Source organism: Limulus polyphemus, unplaced genomic scaffold, assembly GCF_000517525.1.
Source record: "Limulus polyphemus unplaced genomic scaffold, Limulus_polyphemus-2.1.2 Scaffold36, whole genome shotgun sequence".
In the NCBI taxonomy this organism is placed as follows: domain Eukaryota; kingdom Metazoa; phylum Arthropoda; class Merostomata; order Xiphosura; family Limulidae; genus Limulus; species Limulus polyphemus.
Genome location: NW_013665646.1, coordinates 1,197,191 through 1,210,308, shown reverse-complemented (window position 1 = coordinate 1,210,308; position 13,118 = coordinate 1,197,191). Strand labels below are relative to the sequence as shown.

The window sequence follows — 13,118 nt, the reverse complement described above, 5'->3', positions numbered from 1 at the left end:
CACTATTCTAAGCAATGTACAGACAAAACTCTTATTTTATTTATATAGGTGACAGATGGTTAATATAGTCTACATCATAGTTTGGCGGCCGTACCGTACTTAAAAAGATAATGATAATTACATTTCATGTAGTTAAATCTGGATCACAGTAAAACATCTGTTATTCATGAAACTTATGATACATAAAGCTACTAAATCACTACTATGTCGTATCCCACCCGGTCTGATGAACTGTATAGTATTGTCAAAAGGTATCTTCAGACTGGATATGACAGATGTAGTACAGTTGTCATATTAAAAAAAAAGCCCCCTAGTGGCAAAGCGGTATGTCTGCGGAGTTACAACGCTGGAATCCGGGTTTCGATACCCGTGATTGGCAGAGTACAGATAGCCCATTGTGTAGCTTTGTGCTTAATTACAAACAAACAAACAAATATTAAAAAAATTGTATTGTTTTCATTCATTGCTTTGTTTACCAATGTATGGAAGACAAGAGTATATAGCAAGTTTTGGTACTGTTGGTAGTCTGGGTAGATTCGTGAGTTTCTTAGTTAGAAAAGTATTGGTAACTTTTTGTAATAGATGTTGTGGGTAATCGTTACGTTTCAAAGTATCCTGTATGAGCGTAATTTCAGAGTGTAAATTATGTAGAACACAAGTTATAAGCTCTGTTTAATAAACATGAGACCAGACGTTTTTTCGTATGTGAACGAGATAAATGTGTCAAATATTGTAAGTTCTTTTCTGTATATTGATGTACCAAATTCGCTAGTGTTACGGTTAATTGGGATGTCTAAAAATAGGTAAATTATTATTATTTTGAACCTCGCATGGTAGGATGTTGTTCAGTTATTCCTAATTGTGAAAAATAATAAAAGTGATGATAATTTGCCTTTTTTAGAGGTCCTCATTAAGCGTAACACTAGAGGATTTAGTGTTACCATACATAGGTAAACAAAGCTTAACTTTAAAAAGTAAAATTAAACCCGTTATTCGTCGTTACTACCGCCCCCCATTGGCACAGCGGTAGGTCTGCGGACTTACAATGCTAGAATCCGGGTTTCGATACTCGTGGTGGGCAGAGCACAGATAGCCCATTGTGTAGCTTTGTGCTTAACTTCAAACAAACAAACAAATCGTTACTACCCCCCAAGTTGATTTCAGAGGAGTTTTTATTTGATTGCTTGTTTGTTTTGAAGTTCGTGAAAAGCTACAGGAGAGCTATCTGCGATAGCCGTCCCTAATTTAGCAGTGTAAGACTAGAGGGAAGGCAGCTAGTCATCGCCACCCACCGCCAACTCTTGGGCTACTCTTTTAGCAACGAAAAGTGGGATTGATCGTCACATTATAACACCCCCAAGGCTTAAAGGACGGACATGTTTGGTGTGACGAGGATTCGAACCCTCGACCCGCAGATTGCGAATCGAGCGTCCTAGCTACCTGACAGATTAGTTTCTAAACCCACATCAAGCACACAGGATTTTTTTTTTCGTACTAAAGAACTTCTCCCAGTTTCTCTTTGTTCTTGTCTTGTGTATATTTACACGTGTGGAGAGTCTAAGGCCTCCTATATTGGCAAAACCAAATGCCATTTACTAGCTAGAGTCAATGAAGATAAACATGAAACAAACAAACAACTGAATAACAATGTGAAGATGCTTATTTGTTTTCTGCCATATTGCTATGAAACAAAATGAACTATCTAACTGCGTCCACTGCGAGGATCGAACTGCAGTACTTCGGGTTATCATATTTTTCCTTCTCTGTTAGCTCAGAAGAGTAAACTGTTTAGTTAACTTTTTTTTCGAATGCATGCTCTTTTAGAGTCCTTGTAGTCTACCACATGTAAGTAATGCGACGTATATTGTACTGGCAATATAAACAGTTGATATTAGGGACCGGTGAATAATACAGTAAAGAAAACAACAGTGCTCGTTGGATTGATGTTTTTTAGAATAGCTAAAAATGATGCAAAAGTCCTACTAATTAAGGCATCACAAAATGTATAAAGTATTTAAAACATTGTTTCATATCTTAGAAATTTGAAAGAAAGTATACTCACGATAAAATAAAGGAAGGGTTATCACACGTGCAAACTTTAATTTGTTGGACTATAAACAAAGTAATAATGGAGTACATGTATGTGTTCAGAGCGGCATGCAATCACGAAAGCACACTAATGAGTTCGTGCACTGAAGTAAGTCGGACCTAAACAAAAAAATAACAAACTCAATAACCCATACGATTGTTTGTTTGTATGCAATTATGCACAAAGCTACACAAAGGCTATTTGTGCTCTGCCCACCACGGGTATTGACACCAGGTTTCTAGCGTTGTAAGTCCGCAGACATAGCATACGATTGATAACGTTACAGAATATAACTGCTTCACACAATACAGCCTAAAATTATAAAATAAATAAAATAAGAAGTTTATTTCATCACAGGAAACTATTAGTTTATACTTTCTTTTCAACAAATAATTCAAATCCCCCCCCCCAAGTGAAATAAAACGAATAGCCTCATGTGACGTCATGGATGTCACTATGAAAGTGTTTATACGTTGTCAAAAGATGGTGGCGATATTCGTTAATAGAGGTGTATCTCCGGAAAGTACAGTGTATATAAATGACTTTAGTGTACACGATTTTGACTTCCAACGACTAAAGATACATATTCACGCCATTCGAAATATCTATAAGAAATCAGAGGTAATGCCTTCAAAGTCTCATCGTGTACAGTTCTTTATTGTAATATAAATATTTGTTGTATTTAATAGTTTCAGGCCAAGCTACTTGAGAGCTACTTGCGTTTAATTTAGAAGCGATGGACTAAAGACAACGCTAATCAACTCCGCCAGCTGACAACTCTTGCTATAATCTAATTGAATAGTGAGATTGAAAGTCACATTATATGCCCCCGGGCTGAAACACTAATCATATTCGGCAATGGGATTTGAACCCGCGGCCAGTCGAGTACCCTAATTACCAGGTTATTATATTGGTTATAAAACATTGATATTAGATCTTTAACAATGAATTTTGATAACATATATAATTAATGATAATCATACTTCACCAACTTAGAAAAGGTATTCTCACCATAACAAATGCTGACAGCATTTCTATTTTCACACGTAATGGTATTTCTAGAGAATTTTCATGGACACTCTTGGTGGATATTGATTTTCAGAATTTAAATCTGGATTCTTTTTGTCACACTGCTGTGTATAAGTATAGTAATAACTTGAAGTTAAACTGTCCCTACTTTAACGAGAAAACTGTACTATTTCTATGCATACAATGCCTTCACCAGCTAAGAAAATGCATTCATATTATACCAAGTACTGACCTTATTTTTAGTTAGACATTTATTGGTATGTTTAGACACTTTTAACGAAAAATGTTGGTAGAGATATATTTCAGCTCACATATCAGTATTCTCTAGGAACATCGCCGTATTTGATATTAGAAATATTTGAAGGTTAAAATCTTTCTCCTTCACTAGAAACAACTAATGACGTATGTAACACTTACACTCTGAAATTATCCATGTGCTGGACAAAGTTGTACTTGTGCAATAACCTTTAGGATGCATATGCCAACTTGTCTGAGCACTAGATGTGGTCCAGTTCAACCAGAGCTGAACTGGTTCCATGCTGCACCCATTATCACTACCAGACACAGTCTCCATGCTAGTAAGTCCTTTCCTTGACTGTTTTGTTACAGCATCTCTTCTGCCATCATAATGCACATCAAGTGTTCCTCCCAATCGGTTTGACCAGGATTAACAAACTTCACAAGCATACACTTGACAGTCTGTGTCACAAACTCAGTCAAGCCATCTGACTGGAGATGATGAGGCAAAGTGTGTGCCTTTACCACTCCAACAGTGGCTGATAAAGTTGGTACAACATTCTGATGTATACCTGTAACTATCTGCAAAGGCCATGAGAATTTTCTTCGGGTATTAACACTAGTGTGAGTAATAACCTATTCGTTTCCAGTCCTTGGATAATTTGATGCCTCTGGGTTCATGGAATCATTAGCATGGTACAGCCTGAGATCCACATGTGGGTGGTTGATAAAATCAGTACAACACGATGCTGTGCCTGTAACGACTAGTACACGTGCTAAACTATGCATGGGCAATATTCTTCAACCTGTGTTGCCAATGCATTTTGTTGTTATAAGGCAAGGAGTGTCCATGCTATTTCTGGGTCTCTCCTCTGAGCTCTTGAAGGGAAAGCTTTGGCATCCGATGAAATTTCCTAAAGTATGACTTTTCATCCTGACAGCTGAAATGGCTTATATTACAGCTCGTGGTCCTGGATGAGGACGTTCAATGAACAGAGGTGGCCTCAATGTATAACAAACAGGCCATCTGCCTGTTTCTTTTGTATTTCTTAACCTTTTCATACTCCTGCAATATTTAAAAAATTCATGAACTACGTTAGCAATGCATGAGCCACCCTAAGAGTGTATTTTCTTCCACACAAGTAATATTGGTAGTGCTTTACGAATACTATAACTATGGCACTTCACTTGTTTCACCCAGTGGTGGTATAAATAAAAAGTGGGATTCTATTTCTCTGGTCAGCTAATATCTACTGTCCTGTAGACACTGTCTCACTCATTCTTAAACACCTTAGCCTGACCAATACCTTGACAAACCTCAGTCATGCGAGCACCACTCTGTCCGAAGCTTAGTCTCAGGGAAGAGCTTCGTCAGTCATTATGGGTCCATCAGATGATATCTGTTTCCCCTGATCTTGTGGCATCATCAAAAATCAAGATACAGGAGAGTAACTCCTTCGGGTTTTACCACCCTATTTGCAGACTGTCCAACCTTAGCTTCTTACTTAACTTCCTTCTGTTTTGCAGAAAAGGTGAATTTAGTGTAACAACAGACTTTTGGTATCCACCAGGATGTTGAAGAGTCTGGCCATTTACTCACTCAGAGATAGCACAAACTCCCGCAACAATTATACCTTTAATCAACTTCTATTCTACGGTATTTTACATTGTACGGATTTCCCATATAGTATTCAGATAGGACCCAGTAACTGGAAATTCAAATGATACCAAGTTACAGATTATATATTCATGTTTCTATCCAAACTTTGACATTAGTTCATCGTGAATAAAGAGACAAACACAGGGGGCTCACAACAACAATCTTTATTCAGTAAAAAACAAATCATAATTACAATACACAAAACAGGGGAAGTGTTTTGTAGTGAGTGTATTGAACTATTAAGAGAAGAGTGGAGAAATCATTCATATATTTCTCTTAACAGTTTAGTGTAATCCTCCTTGTAAGCTAAACAAAACAGCCCTGACAAGTTAGATAAGATTTAGAAGTCCAAAAATCACCAAATCAAGTTAACTTTATTGATAGTAAAATTTAAAGTTAGAGATTGCAAAAATTATTAAAAATTAAAGTACACGATAATCTTAAGTTAAACAATATTCGTACAGGAGCAAACCTAGCTTTATATACTAAACACTAATACAAACCCACGTTTACACACGTGATCTTCGTTCACTGCAATACGAGTGTAAAGGAATGGCAGGATCTCTTCATAACCTATTCGCCAACAGAGAATACAGCTGTCTATCTGTAAACATCAAGAGCTATATTTTCTGTAAGAGAAAATGCGGCTAGATTCCAATTAGTGGACCTAAATATTGCATGCACTAGGGAAAGGAAAGTTGAATTGCTGCTTACTTGAGCGACTCTTTTGCTCCAAACTGAATTGAATGAAAATACATAAATCTTGAAAATTTACATATTAACTAAGGTAAGAGCTAACGAATGGTACTATCCTGTATCACAAAGCTAGTAAAAATGTTTCTTGTTTTATTCTCAAACACTGAAGCTGAATGCTTGATCAGCAATATGAAAGATGTAAAAATAGATAAATCAAACAGATTAGAAGTGTCAATATTAAACGAAAACAACCTGTGTCGTTATAATTGAAAAGGAGAAAAACACCCACATATTATTAAGCTGTATGTTCATATTAAGAAACGTTTCAAACATATAAAAGCTAATACCATTACTATTAAATACACCGATGTTCTCTTGTCTTAGGAATGTAAATAAAGGAAGTTTAATATATTTCTATTTATTGATTTCTTATCCCACAAATGATAGTTTATATTGCTTTATTTGTTCATTACGAACAAACACGTTTTACTTGAAACTTTTTCTACGTTTTATTTCAAAGTAAAAACTGAGGTTTTGCGGATATAAGATCCCTGCTACAATTAGTATTAAATATAAATAAATAGAGTATGTCATTATAATCAGCTTTTTTGTGTAGGCCAAGTCGTAATCCTTTAGAGAATATATGTTTTATATTGTATTTATAAATAAACAAGTTTTCATTTAATTTTGTTTCTTTTCATTGCAAATTCAAACCAGGTCCTCTGCATATATGATATTACTTCCAACTAGAGCTAAAAAATACTTGACTGCAGAGTTTACGATTTAGTTATTTTGTGGCTCTCCAGTGGCATGGCTATGGACTTATATTACTAGAAACCAGGTATCGATATCCGTGCTGGGCAGAGAAGAGATAGCCCTTTGTGTAGCTTTGTGCTTTATAACAAACAACAACAGCTATTTTGTGTATTCTACTTTGTAATTTTATTTAGTTTTTTTCATATTTGATGATAAAAATTAACAAAATTGGTTCTACTAGAATTGAAACATACAAAATGCTCGAAGTTTATATAAAAAGTGTTTTGAATAAACTCTAGAGACTTCAGAATGTTCTTCAGAATTGCTGGTTGACTTTCCTGGCTTTTTCTCAAACGTTTTATGTACAGCACTAGGATTTAAAAAAAATTTTCAGGAGACAGCAAAATCTAGAGAGCGCTGAATTATTTGACAGGGTACCTAGTAGCTAGAGTCCTAAATCGTGTCGTTACGACTCGTAGGTTTTGGATGGTTACAAACTGAGTTTTATGTTATGAACATGTTTTTCGTTACTAAAGATAAAAACGATCTAAGTCTGTCTACAGTGGCTATGTTTATACAGTTTTGTGTTAAGACTTATATAGTTCGATTTTTCTGAAGTTTTGTATTGTAAGTAAAGTTGCACTCACTCATTGTCACTGTATTGTTGTTAGTTGCTGTTAGGCCAAGTAATATAATCCTCGGTTAGGCCTAGCATAGAGTAAAAACAAATAGCAAACAAAGAATTTTGAACGTTTTGTTAGTCTTCAAGGATTTGATGAAGATCAAGTGTTGAGTAGAACAGTAGTAGGCTTTTAAGTAAAGACAAAAGTGTTGAAATCAGTATAAAGCGAACTCTTTCCCTCCCCCACCACAGAAATGTGGTCTTTTAACTTTTCGTTTTACTCGATATTTTAATTTTATTGCTAATTTTTTATTATATTAGTGATAGTTAAAACTACTAACCACATATGTTCTTTAAACTTGGTAAAAATAACCAAACCATGATATATTTATTAACCCTATTAGTAGTTAGAGCTATGTTTTGGTAAACCGTACTCGTAGGTTGTAAATTTGCTGTAAAGGTTTATTTGACTCTTCTACACGTAGAATCTAAAAATTAAATTAAGTCTTTGTTATACCTTTAGTATCTGAAAGTATTATCTTGATTTCCATTTGCTGTATGATTATTTTCAGATATAACACTAGTACTAATTAGTGAATGACATCATTATATATTTTTTTCATGGTACAATAAGTAATCATTTTCTATGTATTCCCTGTTTAAAATCATAATGGTTACTTCACTGCTACCACCGCTTGGCCATTTTGTATGAGACTTGCACATCTGAGCATATTCTTAGGCTCATGCAGGAACAACTCACGTTTTGGCCAAATTAACAGCTTTGACCTCTTCTGTAATGCATTGTTGTTGGTTCTTGCTGGATTTGTTTGAAATTTTGCATCACATTAATGCAATAGATGCTCCAGATTACATCATTTTGCTTTAATGAATATAAAATTTTCTGTAGGAGGATGCCCCTAGACCGAACACACACGTATTTTACTTTTAATAAAGTTTCATTCAAAGAGATTTCTAAAAGATGTTATCCCCATTATTTGTAGGAATAGTAGAAGTAATTTTTTTTGTAGGTAATAATGGAAATGATTTATGTTATGTTTTAAAACTCTCAATAGCAAATTAACAATATTTTTTAAATATTTTGTCTTCACAGGTTTGATTGTCATGGCTACTTTTACAGCAGAACCAAACCAAATAATAAGGGAGCTGCAAGTGTTTCTTGCAGGATCTACGCATAGTGGTAAAGTTCGCCGTGCAGAAGTCACTAACTCAGCTTTATTTTTACTGAAGCATTTGCCTGTGGCTAAAGAAGCAGTTCTTGAATTTATGAACAGTTTGTTTGATGAAGCAGTAAACAATCGCATTTTAAAAATAGAATTAGAAGACAATGCCACAGTTGCAAGCAATGTTGCATCTGATGAACACTTCTTATCAGAAGTATATTCTATGCTGTTTTCATTTGTTAAAGATAACCCTGGAGCTTGGGCTCCTATTATATGCAAATGGACCTTGGGCCTGCTTGGATATCTGAGTAGTAAGTATGCTGATCGACGAGTTGTGCCTCATCCAGGAAACTTTCCTGAAGTACTACAGCTATGGATGTCCTGTCATCCAACGAGGACTTTGATGAATTTAACTACCCAGTCATTGTCCATTTTGATAGAGTCTGATCCAGATGTGTGTATTGATTCATTGCTTGAAATATCTGTACAACATTCACCCCATTTTGATTGGGTTGTTGCACACATCGGCTCTTGTTTTCCACAGACAATAATTTCTCGGGTTATAGCGTGTGGACTGAAAGATTTTTGCATGCACCAAGACGCTCAACAAAAAGGGAACCTAAGCTCAGAAAAAAATGTTCCACGCCTAACTTCAGTTGTTGGTATTCTTGGACATCTAGCAGGGACTTACGGCACTGAAATACAAAAAGCTTTATTTGAACTTTTTCAGGAAAGCTTTGTGGATAATCCAACTAAAGAGCAGGTGCTTACAGTTCCTTTCTTACTGCAGTTAGCATCCTTATCAGATGTGCTTCTTCGTATCACAACTTCAGAATTTGTAACAATCTGTAAGTATTACTAATTTTATGATCTAGCTTAGAAATGCTTATATAAATAGGAAAAAAAAATTCTGCACAGAAATGAAGTTTTATAGGAATACAACAACCAACTCATTTTTAATTTCTAAATTTCTATAGATAATTCTCAGAATTTTATTCAGTTTTCACCACAGCCAAACACTCAGTTGAAGACTTCAAACTTCATTCATCAGGCACACAGATTTTGTTTCTCCACAACCAAAATGTTCTTTTCCCACAAGGAAGAATCCCTTATGAAAATTCAATATCCCAACTTTATAAACTTTTTTTTTCTGTCTAAGTTTTGAATAGGATACAATTCTCAACAGTATATGCCTTCGCCATAATTTTAGTAACATACGTAAATATAGAAATATTACTATATAAAAAAACTTTCCATATCATTGAGATAAATAAGAAATAATAAAAATGTAATAATGGACCCATTAATTACAATTTTCAACTTCTAAAGATTGCATTCTTTGCTTTCTCAAATGAAACCAGTTTTTATTAAATTTACTATTTCCATAACATCTGAAGGCAACCCTTTGAAAGGCCAATTACCCTGTTAGGAAAATATAATTGACTTAGTTGAATATGATTCCTACCCTGCTACTAATTTCTGGGTATGTGAAACCACACCTTGCTTCATAATAATTTATGGGTTTGGAATGTGTATTGTAAAATTCACATGCATGAATTAATAAAATAAATTTTTAGGAATCTTTAGTTTACCACACCACATACGAATGCTGTAGCTTTGTAAACAAGCACCATGTTTAAAATAGATTCTCAATTAGAGAACATTAGTATTTAACAAAGATGTCATCATACTATAAAGGTGATGTGTGTATTTGACACGTTTTATTTTGTTTTTAAATATGCTATACTCGTATGAAGTACTAATATTTTCCACCCAGCTTTAAAATAAAAGTAGGTATAGCAAGCTAAAACTTACGAATTGCTCTTTTCTCCAAGGAACAACTGTGATGCTTTTTTTTAAATTGGAGATAATCCACCCTGAGTGGTAGTAGGAAACACTACTTGGCAAGGCATGTTTCAAGTAATCCATCAGTTTTATTTGAGGAAGACAGATTGACATAATCAGTTTTTAAAAAATTATAATTTTCTAGTATTAATAATAAACCAGTTTTGTTTAGTAGCAAAACTATTCTGATGTAAATAATTCTGTTTGTTTCAGTGATCTTGTGATGAAGCTGTATAGAATTAATTAATTAATCTTTTTTTACACAAACCTAAAAAAAAATTCTCATTTTGCCAGCCTTCAATTCTTATCTATAAACATAGTAATCATTTTGTCCTGCTTTTTTTTAAAAAAAGGTAAATACAAAACATTGAAACCTGGGGTACCAACTATTGTAAATTTGTTAATATTATTTGGTGTTAAAATGTAATCATGTTTTTATTTGTTTGGCCATTAGTGACTCCAACAGTCTTGAACAACCTAGCTAAGCAAGCGAGACACTGGAATAAGGCTGCTGTCTTTTCGAGTAGTAGTATGTTACACCTGGTGTTGCATCTTCTTCTCCGCAGTGCAGAAGGAGGATGTCAAGTAGTCCAGTCTTTGCTTGATATTATCACACCATCCAAGAACCAAATCCCTATTGATGAAAAGGTAATTTCTTGGATTTTTTCCAAGAGACAAATCCTTACTGATATCAAAATACAAAGCTAAATAGTGTAATAAAATATATTAATTTTAGAAGTATTTAAATATTCTACGATGACAAAATAATTTTGTTATACCTTTGGAAAAACATTATGTTTATTTATGGGGAAATTAAATCAGGATGTACCCAGTTGCTAATAAATACATATCTTTAGGTTGTAAGAAATTTGTGCTTTTATGAACCAAATCGTCATTGAATACGAGGTACTGATTTATCATTCCTGTCCACTATTCAGAACATATAATAACAGAATGCACTCTACCACTCACTAGTTTGTGGACCACTTTAAATATCAGGATGAAAAAAAATTAGTTTTAGGCTAACCTTCACTGCAATACATTTATGAAAAAAATAAAATGAAATTTGGAAAATGTAAAGTATTTTTCAAAAAAATATAAATGTTAATCCTTTATTACTTGTTGCACTACTACCATAAACTACAATGATCACACCTGCAATGTTCTTTTGAAAGCTAAGCAAAATGCTTATGGGTTGTTATAGTAGTCTACTTTTCACTATGCAAAACCATGATGTCGCTCCACCTTTTCTCACACATTTTACTTAGCCAAGTGGTTCTTAGCCTTTTTTTTTACTGCAACCAAAAGTCTGGCCGCGGGGCTAGCTTGGCGATCCATGCTTTCAAATAGAACTCCTTGGTGCAGCCACTGTTGAACTGCAAAGGAAAGTTTGGACAGCGACTGGAGACTCTTGGCAACCCACTCAAAATAGCTTAGTGAATCAGTTTTGGAGTTGTGATCCAAGAGTTAAGAACCATTGACTTAACTCTAGGTGAATTGCACTAGTGCTTTGTACCAGCCCAATTTCTATGAAGCAATACATAGCAAAGTTTATTATAATTCCGAATTTACTAAGTGTATCTTCACAACATTTGGTAGGCTTTTAGTAAACATTGCATGTATGTTAGAGATAAAAAATCAGAATTTGTTCTAAAGATTTGTCCATGAACTTGAGTTAGGCTGACTAGCCTGAGTGCAAGGGGACTTTTCATATTTGGAAAAATAAAACATTTTTTCATCTTACAGTTTTCATATTTCATTTGCATAACCTCTAGAACTTCCTAAATGGATATAAAAATTCTTTCTCTGTATAATTTTGTTTCATCTGTTATCTCCACTGTATCACTAAAAGTTGCAAAATCATCAGTGTAGTGTTAAATGCAAAGTTGAAAAAGTCAAAATTTTTAGGTCCTGATGTTTTACCAAATAATTCCTTGTAAACATCATATTTGTTCAAAAATGTGGTGTTCGCAAGGGAGCATAAACGATTTCATGCCCATTAGATGTTTCAGTTATACACAGGCACCATTTTTCCATCCAGAATACAATGATGATATATCAAAGCTGGTGCTCAAGTATTTTCAATAACTTCCTGGTCTGTAGCAAGTTTGGAAAAAAACTTTTGCTTGAGTTTCCCCTGTTATGTTTGTTATGACAACTGTTCCAAGAAGTTTTCCTTTCTGATACTCTGACAACCAGTTATTTTCAATAACTCCCTGGTCTGTAGCAAGTTTGGAAAAAACTTTTGCTTGAGTTTCCCCCGTTATGTTTGTTATAACAACTGTTCCAAGAAGTTTTCCTTTTTGATACTCTGGCATTCCAGAGATTTGTTTTCATTATGAATGTTTGGAACTAGCTTTCCATTCCAATGTAAGATTGTATGTTTCAGTGGGTTATATGTTGTATATATGTTTTTAGCAGTAGTTTTTTTATCTTTTTTTTCGTGCCTGCTATATGCTTTTTACTGATAATGTGGTGTGACCTAATGATGCTCCACTTTTATAAAAACAACACCCTTCAGTGCTCTTTTTTCACACATAGTTTTTCTTGATTGATGCACATTTGTTTCCTCTCCTATTTTTGATAGTGCTTCCTGTACAGAGAACCTAATTCCATTTTTCATACAGACAGTTAGCCTTGTAAAAAATCTTGTTCTCTAAGATTATGGCTTTTTGTTCTGCATGTGCCACTTTCTATTATTTCAATTGCATTTTCATGTCCAATATCAAAAAGTATGTTCATAGAGTCAAGGAAGATATCTCTTTGGTCAGGAAAACTTTGCCTGGCTTTATTTTTTCACAGTTGCTTGTCAGTTTTGTTATGGAATAGCCACTTTGTATAGATATAGTTGGAATTCCAGCTAATTCCTAAAAGCATTTAATTTTCAATACATTGGCTTTTACAACTTCTTGCTGACTGTCTTTGAGCATTGGGCCATGATTAAGAAAGAAGTAATAATGGAAAACATCAGCATTTATTGGTAACTGAGATTCTGTTTTTAGT

General features: G+C 34.3%; 1 protein-coding gene across 1 annotated transcript in view; it reads left to right on the top strand.

Moving 5' to 3' along the window:
- Positions 1-6,924: 6,924 nt before the first annotated feature.
- The window catches only part of LOC106461011 (integrator complex subunit 5-like), a 52,781-nt gene continuing 46,587 nt past the window's right edge, over positions 6,925-13,118 (top strand). Inside the window, exons 1-3 of the mRNA XM_013920786.2 lie at positions 6,925-7,094; positions 8,201-9,118; positions 10,570-10,763. Of these exons, the coding sequence (XP_013776240.1) occupies positions 8,212-9,118; positions 10,570-10,763 (1,101 nt within the window). The 5' untranslated portion in view covers positions 6,925-7,094; positions 8,201-8,211. The remainder of the gene's footprint in view (positions 7,095-8,200; positions 9,119-10,569; positions 10,764-13,118) is intronic.